The sequence below is a fragment of the Opisthocomus hoazin genome, chromosome 26 (assembly GCF_030867145.1).
Source record: "Opisthocomus hoazin isolate bOpiHoa1 chromosome 26, bOpiHoa1.hap1, whole genome shotgun sequence".
Lineage (NCBI taxonomy): Eukaryota > Metazoa > Chordata > Aves > Opisthocomiformes > Opisthocomidae > Opisthocomus > Opisthocomus hoazin.
This window is the reverse complement of record NC_134439.1, coordinates 3,562,886-3,584,674: the sequence shown is the minus strand read 5'-3', so window position 1 is coordinate 3,584,674 and position 21,789 is coordinate 3,562,886. Positions and strand designations below refer to the sequence as shown.

At 48.3% G+C, this 21,789-nt stretch overlaps 1 protein-coding gene across 1 annotated transcript in view; it reads right to left on the bottom strand.

Moving 5' to 3' along the window:
* Positions 1-17,486: 17,486 nt before the first annotated feature.
* The window catches only part of MRC2 (mannose receptor C-type 2), a 30,028-nt gene continuing 25,725 nt past the window's right edge, over positions 17,487-21,789 (bottom strand). The window contains exons 22-30 of the mRNA XM_075443676.1: positions 21,561-21,724; positions 21,237-21,345; positions 20,166-20,404; positions 19,912-20,080; positions 19,581-19,730; positions 19,175-19,294; positions 18,600-18,779; positions 18,229-18,255; positions 17,487-17,713 (exon numbers count right to left, since the gene is read on the bottom strand). Coding sequence (XP_075299791.1) covers positions 17,493-17,713; positions 18,229-18,255; positions 18,600-18,779; positions 19,175-19,294; positions 19,581-19,730; positions 19,912-20,080; positions 20,166-20,404; positions 21,237-21,345; positions 21,561-21,724 — 1,379 coding nt within the window. The 3' untranslated portion in view covers positions 17,487-17,492. The remainder of the gene's footprint in view (positions 17,714-18,228; positions 18,256-18,599; positions 18,780-19,174; positions 19,295-19,580; positions 19,731-19,911; positions 20,081-20,165; positions 20,405-21,236; positions 21,346-21,560; positions 21,725-21,789) is intronic.

Sequence of the window (21,789 nt, the reverse complement as noted above, 5' to 3'; positions counted from 1 at the left end):
CTTACTGCAGGGGCTGATGTGGAGACTGTGAAGACCTGTGAGTTTTGCAAGCAGGACCTGATAACTGATGTGGACAATTCTAATGTGAATGCACACTACAGAAATCACCAATAGTCATGGGTAAGGAACTGCCTTTCTTCAGATAAGAGTCCATAATCCTATTTTGATATTGCTGCCTTGCAATATTTCAGTGCCTAGTGAAATGTCAACATCAGCTGAAACCTGCTAAACTGTGAGAGAGAGATATGCTTACTTATGCAGATTTCAATAAATGTAAAGAGACTTTATTCATTTTAGGCTTGGATTGTATAATCCCATAGCATTTCACAGAACTGCCCAGTATCTGGAGGCTTTGCATAGAGAAAACCTGTAATTAAGCGTGGCAACGGAAAAAATTCTTGTTTGTTATACAGATACAACATTGCAGGAGAGAAGCAGATTGAGGGAGAGCAGCCAAGGATTTCATTGTTTGTCCTTCACAACATTATGTAAGATAAGGAATTTAGCAAACTAAGAAACAGAAGAATCTTCCTGTTAGGGTTTTTTCTTTTTTTAAATGAACATGGAATTTTAAAGAAAGAGATACAAGAATGAGGGACAGAAACATTGAAACTAAAAGCCCCCTTTTTAATGATAGCCAAGAATACCCTGCTTTCCGAGAAATTAATCTTAGCAAAGCCAGATGTATTGATTTCATTATAATGCAATACTAGTACTGAGGAAAGAGATTGACATGCTCAGCAACCAAAGAAAATCTTCTTGGTAAGACTTCAAAAAACACTACTCTGGAATTTTAATGCTCAAATTCATTGTTACTGACAAGTTTTCATGGCCCTAGGGAGTTCAAGTCTTGGACAGGACCCCACTGCGCAAGCTGTACGTAAAGAAGATATCACAACAAGGCCTTTTAGCAAATTGCAACAGAAGTTGCCTTCTCCAGAAGCCTTGCAAACGTCTTGGCTTTCCTCAGAGTGGCTGGTGGGAGTTTCAGTCCTCCCTTCTACACAGTCTTTCGGTACTAGCAGTCGAGTTGCAGGCTTGCATGTGAACCACACGCATACAGTTCAGCTTTGAAACTTTTTAAGTACTTCACAGAATTTGAACCGATGCCCGTATTGGAGTCTAGTTTGATAATTCAGCGCATTGTGCTTACACATTCCACACAAGGAAAAACAGCAAGGCTTATGTCCCCCCCCAGGCATTTGAAAAACAGGATGAATTGCAAGGGTGAACAATTGCTGGAGTGTTTAGAATAATTAAGATTATAGGTTGTGTTGCTTTCTTGAGGTGGTTTATATCATATTATACTGCTGTACTTTTAGGGTATTATTTGTAATGCATTCCTAGTGATGCCAGAAGCTTCCAAAACATATGGTTAGGTGCCCTTTCCAGCATTTCTACTCATCTAAATAAATAATTCAATGTGCCAGAGTCTTTCCTATCAACTAGGAGAAGATGCACAATCTGGTAGAAGTGTCTTTCTCAAATTATTTGCAGTAAACAGTGTATATTTCCCCATCTGCATGCCTTCAGGCCTTACTTCCTCATATAAAAAAGTAAATGATTTCCCAGAATGCTTTGACAGAAGCATTCACTAGCAAACTATTTTCTAGATGATTGATTTGCCTCTATGCTGTAAAATATATATGAACACAAAGCCTTTTATTTAGGCTGAGATTGGCAGACACTCTTTTGAAAGCCTAAAAGAGAACAACAGTATGGCTTGAGATGTCCAAAAGGAATACAGAAACTCAGGGGAAAAGGGTGGAGAAAGATGCAACAGTTAAAAGAACAATTTGAGGAGAATTTAGAAACGTGGTGGAGCATAGAATACTATAGCACAAAGAAAATGTCACCCCAGTTACAGCCTTTTCCAGGTGCATCAGAATGCCTAATCTATGAAAGGGACACACCACCACCCTCAAAACAACAGACAAAAAAACCCCAACCAACAACAACAAAAAAAAGAGGTGTTTTTCTCTAGTCCTAAGGAGCAGGAAGAATTCAAGGGTAAGGGTGACGCTGCTTCCATTCACTGGCTGGCTGGTCCTGCCTCTTCCTAGTCACAGTTTTTAAGATGACAATACTTCTCAGGAACACTGTCAGGAGCCCTAGGGTAGCTTTTCTCAAGCTTGGATTTACATTCAGCATCCAGCATGTGCATTCTGTAAGTGCACACGTACAAAATTCTCTCCCTTGCTCTCTGCCATTTTCCCTCTCTCCCCCCCTCAAACGCATTTACATATACACATCATTTTTTGTCTCTAATCAGTGGAATACAGCCATGTCTGGCTTGGAATGAGGGCTAGCCTTCCACGCCAGCAATATCGTACAGTGTATTTACAGGGTAAATAATTATTAATTTCTATAGTTCATTTCACTGTTGGCAGCTGGCACTTTAATTACAGAGGCAAAATGCAAACAAAACACTTGTTTGTCAAGAGCGAGACAAAATAAGTGTTTTGTCCTGAGGGTTGATTAAATTCACTATTTTTAAAGAAGTAGTTAATTAGAACCATAGAGTGGAAACCTGGGGAGGCAAAATCAATTACCCCCAGTGGAACGCAGCCAGGATGCTGCGTTTTATTTTATGACAGTTACAAATACCATGAAATCTTCAATACCTGCAGGTGGTCAAGATCTCTTGCTGTATCTCCCCAAGATTCGACACTCTGAAGCAGTTCATCCCTGTTTGATGATCTGGTTTAGGAAAGCTTAACACCATCTAGTTCTACACCTGGTTCTCCACAGTGCCAGGATTTTCCTTAGAGACCTTCCATCTAGGAAGGCAGAAAATTCATTCCTTGTTTTTCTTATCAGTGATTATTACTTACATTGTAGTGGATCTAGATTTGAAAAGAAAGCAGTGACATCCGCCCAAAAACCAGCCCTCCCCCTGTTCTGAATAGTACATCTGCAGCCTGAATTGCACCATCTTTTTCCCCTTTTAATTATTGCTCGGTATTTGCCATTGCTGGTGTCAAATCAATACTTCACATTTGCTTTCTTCCCAGTGAACTATACCAATCTTCACTAATATTCACTGGAGCAGACCCATTTCTCTGCTGGACTTGCCAAGTTCCATTCTGGACAAGTATCGTCCTCATACAGTGTTACATCCCACGCTCCATTTTATACTGAGGCCAGACCAAATGTTGATCTTTTCTGTATTCTAAACATTCATTCTTCCCTTTTTAACAGGATATTGTCTCAGTAAAACTAGCAACCATGCATTTTTTCAGGCCAGGACTCAAAATCTAAGAGAACTCCCTCAGCATCCTTCCTCCCTTGCGAGGATGTTGAATCCTCCCAACAGGCCAACAGCCACAAGCATTGCTAGCGATAAAGATTAGCACATACAATATTAACTGTGAAAATATTCCAGAGTTAACAAGTGAATTGCATTCAGTAAATCAGATACTCAACCCACAGACTTTTTGGCTGAATATGACTCATATACAACTTCCTTCCTTCTGAAAACCTCTCGGATGTGGACAGAAACACAACACGTGAAGTGAGTTATTCTGGTCACCCCCTCCATCCCAGCCTCTTTCTTCAGGCTCCAATCTCATTACAGTACTAGACACAGAACGCTAAATCATGTCCTACACACTGGGTTGTGACAGGAACATACATATGCATCCATAAGTAAGTGTCAATCATGTCCCCACAACAGCGGTGCCCTCATTTTGGCCAGGTCCTTCCAGCCAGGTGCTGGGACGTGCCAGCTGCCACTCGGGCCAGCCAGCCTGCACCGCACTCCTCTTGCTCACACGCTTAGTGCGTAACCAAGGGGCACCTGCTTTTTACTGATATAATATAAAAAAGATCAATTAAACACTGGAATAGATAACTATACAGCCTAGCCCAGCCACTAGACAGGTCATCACTGCTACAACATCGCCTAAGACCACGGGCAGCTTTAACACCTTTGCGTAGTTTTGCACAAGGTAGTCATCAAGAGTGAAAACACAAACTTGTTTTTTCCATGCCAGCACAGCATGAACTAACAGACTCAGGTCACTGTCTTGCACTGCATCACTCTTACGAATAGAGATTTGCAGAACTCATGAGACTAAGCTCCACCCTGGTCACCAGAAAAAGGGTAAGAAAAGTAGTGAAAATAACACTGCTCACAATTACCTGCTAGTTATGGCCTGCCCTCGCTGTTTTCTTCTGAGAGCTACAGCAGTCTGCCACTTCTCTTTGGTTGTCAAGCTCTTCAGTCCACATAGAGCTAGCAAAGCATTTCCAAACAGACGTCCTTCTTCTTCAAAGACCAGCCAGTAAACTTCTCTTGTGCAGCTTCCTTACAGGTGTAGGCTGGAATCACACCTGAGCCCTATATCCTGCTGACATCCTAAGGCAAGGTACTTCATTTCCTTGTTGTCTTCCAATTATGTAAATGACCTTCATAGCAGTTTTGGCAGCTTCACAAAAGTCACCTGTGCTCACCCCGCTCACCAGTCATAATATTACATAAATTTTTATAAGAGATCCTGGGTAACTTTTGGGATTGTATGGGATTGCATGTCTGGAAGATGCACCTGGAATGACTGAGGAATGTAATGTAATGACTTTTCCAACACTGCTGATTTAAATGAGTACAGACATATCCCAACCAGCTTCTCTGGTTGATGTTAACTAGTCACCAACTCCTTTAAATAGTTTGGCAGCAATGCATTAGGGAATTTTAATTAAACTAAGGGTGAAAATGAGAGGTTTAATGAGGCCTTTTCTGCTAGCACTCCTCCTTATGGTAAGCATCTCAACCCATGTGAAAGGGTTTCCTGGCTGCAGGTAAATACTGTTTCCATCATCTTGGGAGGCGCTTCGTTATTCCACTCATTTCAGGCGTGCAGGCAGGAAGAGTTAGAATACATTTGTGGTGCTGTCATTTGTGACCAAGTCAGTGGGTCAGCGCTATGGACATGTCAAATTAACACACATATCCCTTGTCTTAGCTTGTCATGAATTGCAAGCCTGCAGATGAAACTTTGCAGTTAATTGTCAGGCAAACTCTACATGAAACTGGGACTGGTCTGTACCTTGCAAAGCTCCCTGGAATGACATTTTTGATGGTTTTAAATTCATAGAACATCTTTTCACTGGAGCATTATGATTGTAGTTGAGCTGATCTAAAAAAAGATCACATCGACTGATCCAGTGGCTGCTTGTGGCTTGTCTGAAGTCTTTCATCAGTCATCTTGAAACTGCAGGAATAATGATTTTCAGCCCTGACTGTCTGGAGGTTGGGAGGGATTTTAATTAGAACCCAGGGTATGAGATGCTGCATTGTTGTGATCCCTTTCTAGTCTTGCCATTTTGAAATGTCCAGTCTAAAATAATACTGACATAATGATAATATTTTTTATTTTATTTTACTGTTGTTGTTATGATATGTTTACCCTTATAATTAGTGAGTATTTCTGGCTTAGTTATGGCCAAACATCACTAAAAACAAGACAAGATAAAACAACTCAAAAAAACCTCCAAACCAAAGAACGAAGCAACAGTTCTCTCCTGACAAATCATCAGTCCAGATGAGAAAACAAAAAGTAAAAGAATACTTTCAGATGTAGCACGTAAACCACCCATCTGTGGTGCATCAGGAACTGGCATTTCCACAAGCTACCTCTCATTTTGACTATCTATTATAATAAATAATTTAAAAAACCTTTCCCTTTGCCATTCATAAAGCTGAATGCAGCCACAGTGCCAGCTGAAGTCAGCAAAGAATTCAGCACTTTCAAAAACTGGGCAAAAGAAGGGGGATTAATCTCTGCTCATTTTAGACATCCCCAGTACAAAGTTAACACCGGTTGGCAACAATTTTGTTATAATTTGCTTAGGGAAAAAGGCAAGTCTGAGATATAGGAATATCGTGTTCTATTCTAGATACGGTTAGTTTTACCTTGGGAAAGACGACTTAAACTGGTCACACGAGCCTCACTGTAAAGACCTTTGTCTTTTTAAGGGCATGACTATGTTACAGATAAATACCTCTGTTGCAGATGTGAAGTGGAGCAGACAGAGCACAGTCACAGCAGTTCACTCTGGTTACTGTGAAAGTGAAGCAAAGAGAGTCACCTAAAATCACCAGCAAACCCACAGACAAAATTTTCAACTTCTGAAAATTTCAGTTTGTGTGCGAGATACCAAATCATGCAGCAAGTGAGAGAATTAGGTGTGGAATCTGCTCCTGTGGGTAGGTCTCTGGCACGGTGCAGCAGCAGGACAGAATGAGTCTGGTTTCTGAGCAACCTCAATTATCTGTTAATGGCCCAGCATTACATGGTCAAATGTGCTCTGAATTAGTCTAGCTCCCTCTCCTGTAATATAAGCCAAGCTCATCTGATGTGGGACATTTACTGCAAGCAGTATACATAGTACAAAATGCTGAAAATTTTTATTTGCCATCATTTTCCTAAAACCTTCAGAAACTGAAGTGACAGCTTTAGTGTCAAATGATACAACGCTGCAGCAGTCAGAGGTTACAGATGGCCTTGTTAAAAGCTCTCATAAAGAAGTCTATCAGCAGCAGGCAAACATGAAAGAGAAACTACTTTCAAACACATGCTTCAGAGAGAATACTGAATTAAAACAGAGGCCCACGGAAGCAGTTCAGTGAAGCTTTTCACAATCATTCATTAGTTAGTCACTCAAATATTTTGATACAGAATCACGTACAGACATTTTTGAAGTGCATTTTGGTAGCTGAGTCAGCCCACTTGATGTAAACAGATCATAGCAGGAAATATAAATGAGCAGTCCCCCGAAGGTGGCACAGAGGTAGAACGTTCCTTGATGGACATTTAATGAGTGTTTGAGCCTATTTATTCAAACGTTTACCATCAGTGCTCTTCTGCTGTTGGGCTGCTTGCACTGTTTAACCTTCCCTCCCACGCAGGTCCGCGTTAATATTGTTTGGATGGGGAACAGCAAGTGAAATGCAGGAGCCTCCGGCGATATGAGACCTTTGGGCTTTGAAAAAACTCCCGTGTCTCTCTGAGTTCAAAGGGATGACAAAGGCTTTCCCATAGTCTAGGTGCCATCCTGTGATGAAGAGGCAAAAGGCCTTCAGCTGAAACGACCACACAGGTTGCATGAGCAATATGCCACGTTCGTGCATCTCTCCTCTTTCAAAGTCTCAGATGGGATTGGACTTGGAAATGAAAAATACCAAGTCCAGATGCCAGCTCTCTCCCATACATCTCTCAGAAGAATGAATTACTCCTAGGTTCAAGTTCAATCCCACGTGTATCTCAGAAGAATGCATTACTCCTAGGTTCGAGCTGAATTGTATTTCTGAAAGTCTGAGTGTTATTAGCACAAAATCATGACTAAATCCATATAAATCCCTGAGGGTCTGGTAGTTTATCCCCATGTATAAATTTTATTTTAGAAGCCAACAACTCAAAAAAAAGATCAGAAATCATAAAAACTAAGCCACAACCTTAGATTTTTTTGTCTCAGGTCTAGCTACTTCAACGAAATGAGTCTTTTAAAAAATACAGTGAAATACAGAGTAAAATTTAATGGCAAACCAGTCATGTCTTTTTCCAAGTCATCTTGATATTGAGAGTAATCCACAGCTTTACTGTAGCTTCAGTATTAATTTCCTCACTTGTCCTGTTTTTAAGCATTTCCATGCTTTAATTTTTTTAAAAAAGCATTCTCTTTGCTTTTTCTAGTTATATTAAAGCATATGTCTCATCAGTGTTAAAAATGGGAAAGCTTTATTAATCCTGGTTACCTGTCCCCTAGTGCTCAAGACAGCCTAAAGCAGGCGAAAATGAAAGGAAGCTTTGGAGCTTAGAACTCACTTTTAAAAAATTCGTGTTTAATTGTTCTTATTAAATATGCAAGATCTCATGAATTGGCAAGAGGGACTCAGATATAGAAGAGACATATCAAACATTAAAAAGTGGGAGGAAAAAATTCAGGAAATGCAAATTTCAGAAATTAGGAATATTTACATGGTATCAAGTGTACAGTAAAGATATTTAGTCGAAGTTTCCCACAAAAACAATGAGTGAGGAAGAGAAAAAAGAAATACCCCACTATGTACAAGTTCTGGCTTTTTGGGCTTTAGTCTTCTAATTCTTTAAAAGTCTATTGCAGTAAAACTCGATTTGTTACGCCTTTGGTGTGCTAGCACTCCCCCTGATTATTTGAATCAATAAGATGTTAAATTGCCTTTAACAGCATTTATGAGCTTTTTCTGGAACATCTAAAAAGAAGGCTGGCATCTTATTAAAGACTTTATTCATTTAATAAGGCTTTTGTTTTTGTCTAGTTTTAACAAAGTCACTATGTTTTCTCTCCTTTGAGCGGATCAGGAAACTCTACATACCCATCCAGTTTTAAAAGAGAAATGCTCACAGCAAGACATTGACATATGTAAAATAGGGCAACGAACTGGATTATTTTTAAGATGTAATCACAAACTGTAAGAAAAGGCTTTGCTTTTGCTTGCAAAATAATCCTGGATTCTGTGGGTTAGAAAATTGAGTGCTTACTCACGCAGCTGGTCCCTACGATGTCAAAGAGCATGCCTACATCAAACAACGAGGAGGAGCCCGAAGCTGTTTTCCACACGAGGTTCAGTGTCTGAACACACAGCAAGCGAAGCCTTGTCCTCTGAGAAAGTTCCCTGCCTTTGTTTCTGGTGTTTCAGGGTTCAAGATCTAGAACCATATTAAGCCACTGGATTTTTAGGTGGCTGCCCCTGCTGAGCTCAGCAGGGTATCAACTGGAAGTTAGGACTCCTAATAAACTGCTTAAATAAAAAAATACCCCAAATTTTAATTTTTCTTACCTTAGTGAAACATTCCAGACAGGAATTTTAAAGAGGTGCTAGTGCTACTGATTAAAAAAATATGTCTTCAGCAGTCTGAAACCAGTCTTTGTTCTTCCACAAGAAGTTTCAGTCTCTGCCCCCTTTTCCCACCCTTTCAAGCTCCGTATCACCTTGCAGCTTTTTCCTGAACGTGACCATTAGCCATGATAAATAAACTCTTCTTCAGTCCTACAGTACTTCTAAGTTTATAGCAACCTCCACCCTGGAATATCTTCTATGAACAATGGGGGGTTTAAATGAAATAATGAGAAGAAAAGAACGATTTTTAAAGATAGTTCAGATACTTACTTAAACTTATTTGCTTCTTGATATTTGCTTGCTATCACATGGTAAGTTAGAGATCATTCAATGCCCATATTTGAGAGTAACTCAGTTTACATTTGTTCTTTGCCTTGTAATTGTAGAACTGCTGCCTCCAAAGTTTCTAGCCACAACCTTGACTTTGACCTCGAAGTTAAACTATCCATTACAGAGATATTTTATCCATTTTCCATTACAAAGAGATTTTTCTTTGTCTCAAGTCTGATTTTGTAATGGGTATTTAAACAAAGTAAACCTCATATTTAGATAAGTTGTGTGGACAATGATTATTGGCTAAAAAGAGATTAACTCTCTGTTTCTGATGTAAATACTTGCTGAACTGCATGACAGAACAGGGACTCTTGTCCCTCAGCCAATAGGAAGGACTTGTATTTCTGTCAAAGGTAGAAATAAAATGGAAATAAAAGGGTAAGGAAACTTTCTCTGGTAAATCATTTATTAACCTTAACATGATAATATTCTCCAGAGATGTGAAATTGCCTTCTTTGGCCAATCCAGCCACTTTGCCTCCACCTTCTAGGTCCTATTGCAATTCATTGTCCAAGATTAGCGAACAGAAAAATGAGAATGCATATTTTAAATAGACATTTTACCAGTGAATGACAGGCTTTTGTTGTCTTGCAGATCCATTTACTGTGGAGCTGAGGACGAGGTATGAAATCCCGACGCTGCCGCTAAGGAAAGGTTTCTCTGAATTCCAACACGCCAGTTACAGGAAAAATACCACATATAAACAGGACTTAAAAGACTTGTAATGGCTGGGAACAATGCTAAATGCCAAATGAGTTATTTCATTCTAGAGGAAGACTTCAGATCTTGTGTTTATAGCACAGCTAATATTCTCAGAGCAAACCTGCTTCAGCTGGGGCGAGTTTCGTCTCTGCGTCGGACACGCTGCCATGGGTTTTTGCCAAAGCAGGGCCCTTTCGGCTCTGTCAGCTGGGCCTGCAGTGACATCTAGTCCCTGCTCAGCTAATTACAGCCGAGCTTTTCCCAGGCTCGGTCCGGCCCGCTCGCTCCAGCAGCCAGAGGTTCAGCAGGATTTGCCTTCTGCGCCGCTAGCCCATCCATCGCCTCCGCCTGCCATCGCTCAGCACTGAACCGCCTCACGCGCTCAGAAGCAGAAACTTGCTTGCTTATGCTGACACAATCCTTAGAATATAAAATGATGCTTAGAATCCGACATTTTAATTAATTAGTGTTACAGTATCACTTCTGAAGAGACCTTCCTGCATCAACCCCCATACGGCTGCTAAGCCAGCTGGTCATTCCCTAGACAAAACACATCTTCTAGTTATCTTACTGAACAGACTAGATATGCTTCTTACATATTATTTAAGAGTTAAATAACAATTCAAATACTGTAGATTTGACGAGCCTATAAAAAAATGCGTTTTCAGCTGTACTGTCAATAAATCAGGTACCAATAAGTTAGGCAGGCAAGCTAACAAAGACGGTCGTGGCAGTTTTTGCATGATTTGCAACCAATGACTTGAAAAGGTTTTCCATGTATTAAAACTTAACAACAGTATGGTAAGAATTACAAAATTCACCTTTGAGGAAAAAAGATGCTGAACCACTGGGCAGTCCAGTGATTTCCACAGTGTTTAGAAGATGCTTATGTGCAAAGAGGAGACACCATACTTTTCGCTCTACCACATTTGCCCACAGTAATTCAAACTGTATAAATCTGAAGGCTATGTCAATGAATAAATATCTTTCGGATTTTGGGGAAGCTGTTGTATCCTCAGATGGGCAGCAAAACTGAGTTCAGAAGGGATGACACAGGTGCCTCTGAGAGCAGAACAGCAGGCTAGTAGTGCAGCTAATTGGCAATCAAAATAATTAATTCCACGACTGTTCTCCCAAGCTTAAGAGAAAGCAATGACATTTCACCTTGTTCAGTTCGTATTCTTCTTGTTGATGAAGAAAGGTATTCTAAAACACCCTTCTTTCTTAATTTACAGATCCTGACTCTGAGAAAAACAGATAAAGCTCTCATGATGTTGGAATTCCACCAAGATGCTTTATATTGAGTACCCTTTTCACTGGTCTTTTGTGCCCCTACTTTTCTCCTACTTTAATTAAAGCCAAAGCAAGTCTGTTTATGTCACACTGTCCTTTTTGTAGTCCTACTGATGTCTTTAAATGTCCAAACACTGAGTGCTAATTACTTTAAAAGACCATAGGTCAAGGTAACTTGCCAACATGGTACTTCTATTGATTATGTCCTAAAACTGCCTCACCTAATTGGAAACAGTTGGCTAGTAAGTTGGGTTTCTAACTGACCTTGTTTAACCTTTGAAATCACAAGCTATGGAGATGCCTGTGGTTCCTTTACTGTGTGTTTTGAGTCACATATAATACTGACATTCTTTGCTTCTGAGGTTTCTTCTGATTAGAGCTTGAGCCCATGAAGTGACGTGATCCTGCACACAAGTTGGAGCCAAAAGGTCCAAAGCACACGTTTACATCTGCTGATCAAATGCACGTGACAACAAACCATCGGGTGCATTACCTTCAGCTTGAGTGGGATGAACTTTTGGTAAAGTTCCTGTATTCAGTGTTCTCTTTCTTTAACAGCTAACGTGGCCTGAACAAAGAGGAGCTTTCCTTTGTTTTGGAGGAGAAAATGAAGGCAACCAGTTACTCAGATCTTGACTTAAATGCTGACATACAAAGACACTGAGTTGAGTCCATGCAAAGCAACTAGAAAACACTGCTGTTGTTTGGAACTGAAGGTAGGAAGGAGCCTGAAGGCTTCACTGTACTGCACAGCAAGAAACTTGGAGTATTTGCATCTCAGCAAAAAATTGGATTGACTGGTACAAATTTGCTGTAGAAATTCTTTTAAGCTATTCAGAGATTTGTGCATGAACCTTCTGAATTCTTGTCTGATTAACACATTTCCTAACAGCTCAATTCCACATAAACTTGAAATATATTACTTCATAAATTAAATTTCTTTCTACTGTGTGTGATGAAAGGGTATAATTTTGCAAGTTGAAAAACACTTAATATCCCCTATGCTCCTTGCTAAGACTGTGCTGGTTCTTGGCCATCAGTGGAAACTTGATACGCATGCACGGCTGTGCTCACTAGTCTCCAAGTTGGTCCTTACAAACGGCATACTGACTGCATGAACTAGAATTATTAAACAAGAACTATACATGATAATATGACCGATGACCATCCCAAGTGAAGAGTACCTAGCATATATTTATGATTATCCCTGAACAAAATGATTTACTAAGCAGGCACTGTATTCACTGAACACTGCATTCCTTCTTCATCCAGCAAAAATTAGTAACTTCTGAGTCAGACTTACGCCTGGATTCTGGGAATGAGGAAACAAAGATCTTGTGGTTACTCATTTTGCACAAACTGGTTCTTTTCAGAGTAGCGGTTTTTACCATGGGGTGAAATGAAAACAGCTGCCAACTGGAATTTGCTTCACAAAGGCGGTGTCCACTGGTCACGTCCATACACGTCTGTGGCTCTGAGGAGCCCCGATCTTTGACACGCTACAGCCACGGAGAGATTTCTTCTTCCTGAACGCTGAATTCCCACCTTCGCAAACACTGCTGCGTCGGATCCGAGTGGTAAAGAGCAGGCTCAGCCCAGCGGACTCCTCGCCCCTGCTGCACACACTGCTTGACATAGCTTGTAGACAAAACAGCCGGCGCGTCTTCAGAAGAGCCAAGCACGGCGTAACTGCTCCTGCACCGCCCGTACCGTATCCCGCATCGCTCCCAAATACATCTGAGCACTTCCCACACACTCTGGATACTGGGACCATCTCAGTGCAGGGCTAAAAGTATTCAATGCAGATGATGAGCAAATCCTAAGCAGCTTAGGTCTGCTTTTACCAATCAGTGCAGGCAAAACCGAGGGAATTAGCCTCTCAGGGCAGGATTCTGGTCACCTAACGTCAGATGCGATGTAGCCGCTGCAGCTCAGCTAGCTGCCCCAGCCTTCTTTTTTTATTCGAGAGAACAGGGCACTTTAGGTCACCATTCATAACCATTCATCTGACCCAGTTTAGACCCACCAGTGCCTAGTGAAGCGCATCGAAGCTGACGGGAGCCTGAGGCTATGCCAGCACCCCAGGCTGACTCAGATTTATCAGATGAAGCCCATCCTGGAGTCTAGGTGTGGTGTGCTGCACTTCTTAGGCATGTTATAAATTGTTTCTGAAAATAAAACCAACGTTCCTCTTCAAACCCCTTACCACTAGTCCGCAGTCCAGGGGCTGGCGAGCAGCACACCGGCCAGTGGCTAATTTTAGAGTGTCCTAGTTGCCTGCTTCGGAGGTGTTGCCTTCCCTCTGCCTGATAACCAAGTAGTCAGTAGGGAAATTACTGGGGATTAAAATAACAAGGCTATTTCGTATCCTTCTCCAGATGAACCCAGCCTGAACCAGACCCTCATGGAATTTTCTAATGACTCCCGTAAAATGGGTGTGCTCAATTCAAGTTTAGAAGAGCAGATAAAAGGCAGAGACTCTTCATCTCCGTGAGAAACAGCCTTTCGTCACTACAAACTACAATTTTCTTCAAAGGTTGCATTTCTTTTAAATTAAAAAAAAAAAAAATTAAGCACATTCTATACTTCACTGTTTAAAATCAGCAGTGCAAGTTTTACAGGGCTTCCTTTGAAGAGAAACCGCATCCCTAAATTCAGGTCAGGTCACCCTGAGCGCGTTTCAGCTCCAGAACAGGGATGACTCCGGCGTCCTTCCCCCCACTGCAGAGCAGTGCCGCTCAGCGTTATTTCCACTGCTGTTTGCAATTAAACGGCGCAGCCCTTGCTGCCCCCCGCCAGCTCCTCTCACCTCTTGCGTGAAAAATAAAAGAAGAGAAAAACAATCTGTTCCTTCAAAGGCATCCTGAGAGCTTCTGCTCCAAGCGCCTGCGCTCAGCTCTTCACCAAACGAAAGGCAAAACCGAACGGCCTTGGCAAACCCAAGGGAAACCTCGTTGAGCTCTCACTCTCCCAACCACACCAGGGAAGGGAGCGGTGGGTGCGGGCAGCCCCAGGCTACCGAAGTGATGGGGGGAAGCCCTGAAGCACAGGGAGGCGAGAAACCAGCACCCTGAGCGAGCGCGGTGCGAGCAGGGAAGCCTCGCGTATGGAAACACCGCTGGCAGCTGCCCCCGACGCCATGCCCGTGCCCCGTGCCAGCAGGACGCTGCGACCTCGCTGCTTCACACGTGCTCTTGTGCAATGGCTTCGGTGCAGCTCGCCCCGCAGCCTTCCTCCACCGACACTGCCCGGAACGCTGCGGCATGGCCAGGGATTTTGGTGCTACGGTGGTCCAGTGCTCACCACTCCAGTACGAGCTACGGGATGGAGCTGCTTCAGCTGGTCTACACCCCCACCTCCCAACCCTTGGTGAGAAATAGAAGTTTCAGTGCTTTTCTAAGGACGCTGCTCAATCTGACATCTTCCTTGAACTCAGGAGTCATCCGCAAGCAAACGTTGCCTGTTCTCCTTCATCTTCTTCCTCCAGCCGACTCTTCTGAACAACCACCAGCAGAAGAGAGCCACCACACCCCTGGGACAGGCAACCAAGCAATGCCAGGTATTAATACAACACCCCCCCTCACCTGGGCAGCCTTTGCACCTCCTCTGCTAGAGACAGGCAGGTGTAGTTTCAGCTTTATGTTTGCTGCTTGTTAGGGACAGAGGAAAGACAAGTTTTGTTTTCCCCAAATAAAAGAAGGAAGAAAAAAAAAAAGGAAGAAAATAGGTGGGGAAGGAAATTTTATTTCCAAGCTTCTAAAAGGATCTTACAAACCACAGAGTAAAAAAATGCAAAACTATATATATATATTTTTTATATATATATATATATATATAATTGACAGGGTCCTTGTAAGCAATTCTTCACATTATTCTAATGGTGATAGGAGATGCCAATTAACCATATATGCGTTTTTCCCGTAATCCTGATCACTGCCAACAGCTGACAAAACTCCTCTCATACAAAATTTCCCCTAGGCTGTACAGATTTCTTTTCTTGAAAGTAAAGAAGGAGGAGAGGGAACAAAATAAATCAAGGATAACAAAAAAAAAGAAAGAAACTCTCTTAAACAAGGTGTTCCCAGGTAGGGCCGTGTGAAAGCCAGGCGCGATGCCTCCTGCACGGCTACGGGACCTCCTTCCTAACCCCCGGCACTCCACGCCTTTCCATGCCACGGGCTTTCCTCCCGCGCCGGTAACTCACCACCCTCCCAGCCGTTCCCCCGTGCTCCCCTGCGCCCGCCTAGCCCAGGGTCTCATGCACGTCTCCAGCCGAGCCCCAACCCTGCCCGGCTGCACCCCTCGACCTCAGCACCGCTCTTCGCCCTCTCCTTCCCACCAATCCTAACCTCAACCTTTATTTTTCCGGACTTCCTAACAGTTCTGCTCATCCAGGAGGAGTTAACCCAGGACCTCCGTCCCCACCAGCGGCCAGCTTCCAGCTCAGCATCCCTCCTGCTATTCCAAGCATCCCCGCAGCAGGGATGCCAGCACACTCCAAGCTTGCTACTCGGCACATCACCGCCCGCTGGGGATGAGCAGGAATCCACGCTTGGCTTTTCAGGATCTGGCACCCACATCGGGAAGCCGTGGGCCCACGGACAAAACCAACAGCTCCAAACCAGAAAGGACCTCAGGAAATAAATGCAGAGAAAGCCAAGAGAGAGAAACGGAGCCGGGGCAGCTCCATGCGCTCCAGATTCTCTCCTGCCCTGAAATGTGGTGGCTTTTGGACATTGCCAAAACGTAAACAAAACCCCAACGATCCCTTGTTCCCCCATCCCACCCCCCAACAGTTTCTTAAACACTTAATGTCCAGCTTAAGTGAAATCAACAGATTTTACAATCCACACAGGTGTCGAAAAGGAGAGTAACACAAATTAGCTAGTTCCTGTTGTCATCACAACAAAACAAAAAAAACCCCAACTCGAGTCTCGGAGGCAGAGGGCTAACTGCAACGACCCTCGCAGGGGCTGTGCCACCCCACCGCAGAGCTCTGAGGGGCTCTTTGGGTCCCACTCCCAGCAGGGAACCCCCCTCGGGGCCCAAACGCCTCTCGCTGTCGCCAGGCATCCTCTGTCCCGACCCCAGCACCGGGATGCTGCTGCCCCACACCTCCTTCCTCCTCCTCCTCTTCTACATCCTACACGTAAAACAGGCAACCACAAACACCCCAGCCAGCTGTGTGAAAGAACGTATATATTCAGCACGCACTCAATACAGTATAGCAAAAAAAGCTATCGTTTCCTTAAAAAAAACAAAACAAAACAACAAAGCCACCAAACTGTCAACATAACCACTGAAGCTTCCAAATCGCTCCCCACCCTACAGCCCTGACGCCCGTCCTTCTGGCCCGAAGAAGGCAACCAGCGGCGAGCGACCCCAGCCCCGCGCCCCAGTCCCTGCCCGGCAAGGCACGGAGGGTGGCCCCGGCTCTCCGGCAGCACCTCGTGCCGCAGCACCCAGCTCCTCCCGCAGAGCCTGGGGTGCCGAGGACGCTCCCGCCGGGGAGGGGCTGGCCAGCGGTTCGCTCCGGTGCCACTCCATGCAGTTATTTGGGGGGGACACACAGCAAAGGGACAGAAAGCCGAGGGGGGGTCAGCCGCAGCCTCGCCGGAGCTGGACTCAGCCCCAGGGATGTGCCAGGGAGGAGAGCAGGGGGTCCCATCGCTGATGCTGGGCGGGGGTCCATGCTCGGATCGCTGTGATGGCGTCTCCGATGCTTTCTCCCGGAGGTGGGGGAGGGGGCCGAGGTGGGGGACAGGAGCGGCACGGCGGCGGGGATGGGGGGCTGGCAGGGCCCACGCCGCTGCGCGCGGAGGGGAGGTAGATCGGCTTTAGAGACCTCTTGCCCAGGAGGATGTCTTCTCGGACACCAGCTCGGTTCCTGGGGGGAACGAGCCCACCGCAGGGCCCTGAACGCCTGCTCTTGCCTGCTCCCAAGGGGAAGGTGTCTCGGAGCCTGTTCACGCTCTCGAACCGTGGGGGACAACTTTCCTCTAAACTTTTTAGCCCTGAAACTGCCTCCACGGCTGCTGCAGGCAACCTCCCGGTGGCTGGGGACAAGCCCGGAGGTGGTGGCAGCGACCCACAGGGCAGGAGGGACCCCAGCTCCCTCTGCTCGCCCGCCCGGCCGGACCCCAACCCTGACCCCAGCCCCTCTCCCTGCCCTGCTGCAAGGGTCCCGCTGCCGCCCCTGCCCCACGCGCCGTGGGGATAGCGTGTGTGATGCTCCCCGTCCTCCCCCCTCCCCAGATCCCCGTCCCCAGCGTCCCCCCTGCCGTTAGTCCTGCTGCTCGTTCATCTCCATGTCCGACACCAGGATGTTCTTCTCGGCCGATTCGCTGGGGTTGGAGGTGGTGCGGCTGTAGCGGGCGCTCTCGAAGGCGCCTCGCTCCGCGCTCCGCCGACGCTTGTACAGGTAGACAGCGACGGCCAGCACGGCGCACAGCGCCAGCGTCGACAGCACCACCACCGCGATGGCCGTCGTGTTCTCCGGCAGATCTGCAGGGAGGGGAGATGGCTGGTGGAAGGCAGCCTGCCCGTCTCCCACCGTCTTGTCCCGCAAGAGGGGCTTTGGCTGGTGGGTCTCCAGCCGGACGGGCAAGGATGGGTCACAGCGGGACGGGACTGGGGTCTGCTTTGGTGTTTTGGGGATAGAGCTCCCAGGGTTGGGCAACCTCTCCGGGTTGCTCCTGATGTGCATGAACATCTGGCAGCTGCCTGGGATGGATCTTTGCGATCCCACCAGCAGATTTGGCATCTGTCCCCCAGCCTGGCCAGGTAGCACAGGCGAGGGCAGCAGAGCCTGGCAAGGGGCTGGCTGGACACCCTCCTCCACAGAGGGATGGCTCCTGCTGCTGGGGAGTCCTAACCCAGGGCCAAAGCCACCTGGAAATGCGATTTCCCACCCAAAACCACCATTTCTCTGGTTATTAATAGAAGCTGGGCTGCAGCACAGCCCCCCCAGCACTGGTTCCTGGTGCCGGTGCTGTGCCCAGGCCCACGGTGCCACTCACCTGCCCTGGAAAAGCTGCTCTCCTCCACTGCAATGGCAACACAGACAGATGAGTGCACGGCCACGGCACCCTCCCCTCCTGCCCATGCAGATGCCGGGCCGTCCAGAGCCATGGGGTCCCCCAGCTCTGCTCCACCACCCCTCCACTGGTCTCATCCTGACCTGGCCACCGAGATGGGCACAGCCCACCGTGGAGCCCAGTGGGGACCTGCAGACACCAGCACCAGCCCCACAACCCCCCTGGACTGGAACTACCCAACACACGGAGCCGGTGCTGCCAGCGGGACAGAGCTGTGCCCTGCAGCACCCTGCCCGGACCCCCAGCTCACCCCACATCAGCCCCAGTGCCTCGGGGAGCTGCGGGGCCCCTACCTCGGGGGATCTTGCAGATGACCCCCATGGTGATGTTGGTGCAGGAGCCCAGGCGCCAGACGCCGTTGCTGCTCTGGATCCAGTAGCAGCTGTTCTGGCTGAGCATGCTGGGCCCCGTGTCGTGCTGGCCCCAGTTGGAGTAGTTCACGGCGGTGTTGTCATGCCAAACCAAGGTGCCACCTGGGAAATGCAAAAATTAGGTCTGGGTTGGCTGAAGGGGACGCCCCAACTTTGCGCCAGTTCAGAAAGCACAGGGAGATGTGATGGGGCGACGGGGAGGTGTGATGGGGCGATGGGGAGGACTAGGGGCTGCAGGGCACCTTCCTGAACCTGCAGGCTCCAGCGCCTTGGAGGAGGCTCTGGGCTTCAAAGCCACCACAGTCATGTCACCAAGCCAGAGGAGGACTCACACGGCACATCCAGCATGGCCTGAGACAATGGGGCTCCCGGCCACCCCTGACATGAGACCCCCCCCCACTGGTGCCACCACCTAGGGCTTCCTCTGCTCACTGCAGACCTGGTGGGAATCCATGGTGTTGCCTAAGGGGGATAAAACCTTGTTCCTTCCTTTGTACCTTTGGGGTTGAAGGTCATGCCCAGCCAGGCGCCCTTGGACAGGCCCTCGTATGCCTGGAGATGCTCCCACACGAAGACGTTCTCCATCTCGTCCTGGATGGACAACACCGTGCCACCGACTGCGGAGGAAAGAGTCAAGGAAGAGCTCAGAGCTCGGAGGATGGAGCTCGACAGCAGCAGTGTCCAGGAGGACAAAGCTGAGGAACCACCCATGAACCTCATGGCAGTTGAGGAACCCTAACATCTAACAGCAAGGAGATGATGGCTGACCAAGGCTGGATGTGGGTGCAGGGACAGGGGTCCCATTCATGGGTGCTCTGCTGCACCCATGGGCATCCTGGAGACCCCACCCTCTCCATTTCCAACAGTGGGTCACCCTCCTCCACCACCACAGCCCCCCCATACCTTTCTGGCACCTCCTCATGGCATCCTTCTGCCCCAGGGTGATCTCCATGTGGAAGGTGTAGCAGTGGTCCCGGAAGGGGATCCAGGACGAGTCCTCCAGCGATTTGGGACAGCTGCCGCTGTAGCTCCACTTGTGCGTGCGGGGGGCACCTGGGGAGCACATGGTGCGTTGGGAGATGGGGGAGGCACAGGGTGCTGGGGTCCCACAGCACGCTGGGGCACCCAGCCCCGCGAGGACACGCACAGAGCTCCAGAAGGTCCCTGGTGGGATGCCATCTCCAACCCTTGGGTGCTCCCCACCCTGAGCCCCCGTGCCCGCCCCGGGCAGCACCTGCTCGGAGCTGGCAGATGCCCCCCTGCAGCTTGGTGTCGCAGCCGGCCGTGCGCCAGCTCCCGTCCGTGTCCATGTAGGAGCAGCCGGCGAGCTGCTGGGGCTCGCCGTCCTGCCAGTTGGCGTAGAAGAGGTTCTCCTCCGTCAGCCACGAGTAGCTCCGGCCTCCCTGGAGAACCAAGGGGAGGAGAAGCTGGGGGACTTCCACAACCCCCTGGGGACCCCCGCCCCGGGTGCCTGCCCCCTTCCCTCACCTCGTCGTTGGCCAACCCGATCCAGAGCGGAGCCCGCAGGCTGCTGACGGCCTGGGTGAGGAAAGCCTGGCTGTAGGGGTCGGGGATGGTGGCCAGGGTGGCATTGAGGGTCTCGCAGAGCAGCAGCGCCTCGTGCCACCTGAGGGGTTTCTGCAGGATGCGGTAAGTGCTGTTGTGGTAAAAGAGGGTGCCGGTGGGCGAGGGGGGGTACGGCGTCCGCGTGGGGCTCAGGGACGGGTCTGGGGGAGCAAAGAGACATGGTCAGAGGGCACGGAGGACACTCCTGCATCCCAAGGATTCATCCCCTCGTCCACCCCCCCAGGCCCAGGTGTCCCTGGCAGCACAGGCACCCAGGGACATCCCTGTGCAACCGGAGAGGGCGGAGAGGCCGCGTCCCCAGGGGTGACGAGCAGTGACACCACGGTGCCATCCCCACCTTGGAGCTTGTTCAGCCAGAAGAAGAGAAAGCTGAGAGGGGACCTTAGAAATGTTTATAAATATTTCAAGAGCGGGTGTCAGGAGGATGGGGCCAGACTCTTCTCAGTGGTGCCCAGTGACAGGACAAGGGGCAATGGGCACAAACTGAGGCACAGGAAGCTCCAGCTGAACCCGAGGAAGAACTTCTTCCCTCTGAGGGTGACGGAGCCCTGGCCCAGGCTGCCCAGGGAGGCTGTGGAGTCTCCTTCTCTGGAGATATTCCAGCCCCGCCTGGCCGCGGTGCTGTGCCCCCTGCTCTGGGTGACCCTGCTTCGGCAGGAGGGTTGGACTGGGTGACCCCAGAGGTCCCTTCCAACCCCTGCCATGCTGGGATTCTGGGATTCTGGGAGCTGTCCGTCAGGATGCATGCCCCTATGGGACACGCCGAGCCAGGCTGGTTTGGGGGTGGCCCACGTATCGCTGAGACCAGGGACCCTGCAACGTCAAGCCTGTCTTCCCAAGCTCCTGCAGCTCCCTGAGCTCCCCCCCAAGCTGAGCCCATCTCCTCGAGCTCCCCGGCTGCAGCCCCACCACGGCATGGACACTGGGGTGGTGGTGGCAGAGGCTGGGGCTGGCCCCCCCGTCCCTCCCCACCTATGCTCCGCTGGCAGATGTAACCGTGCTTCTCCTCCAAGCAGCTCCGGTCGTCCCAGCGCCCCGTGAAGTGGGGAGGCGAGCCGTGCCACACCACCACGCAGTTGGTCTGCAGAGCCAAGCCTCAAGGTCAGCACCGCCCTCAGCATCGTCATCCCACCCCCGCAGACACCTCCACCCCAGGGACCCCCACCCTGCAGGGCCAGATCCCGCTCTGCCCTCAGAAAGCCGCCCTGGCATGCTGAAACCTTCCACCCTCCTGGTGGGACACGGGGCTGAGACCTTCCCAGGGGATGGGGGATGCTGGGGAGGGGTCTCGCTCACCGGCTTGTCGCGGGGGCCGGGGGCACTGCAGCCCGAGGGCTCGCCGGGCGCCCAGCTCACGTGCCGCAGCGGCTCGCCCTCCACCCACTGGAACTCCCTCTGGGCGTCGTGGAGGCCGATCCAGAGGTCGAAGGAGATGTTGGGCAGCATGGACGTGATGAACGCTGCAAGCGATGGGCGAGGCGCTGAGGACCAGCCCCGGCAGGTCCCCAGCCAGCGAGGGCCGGTG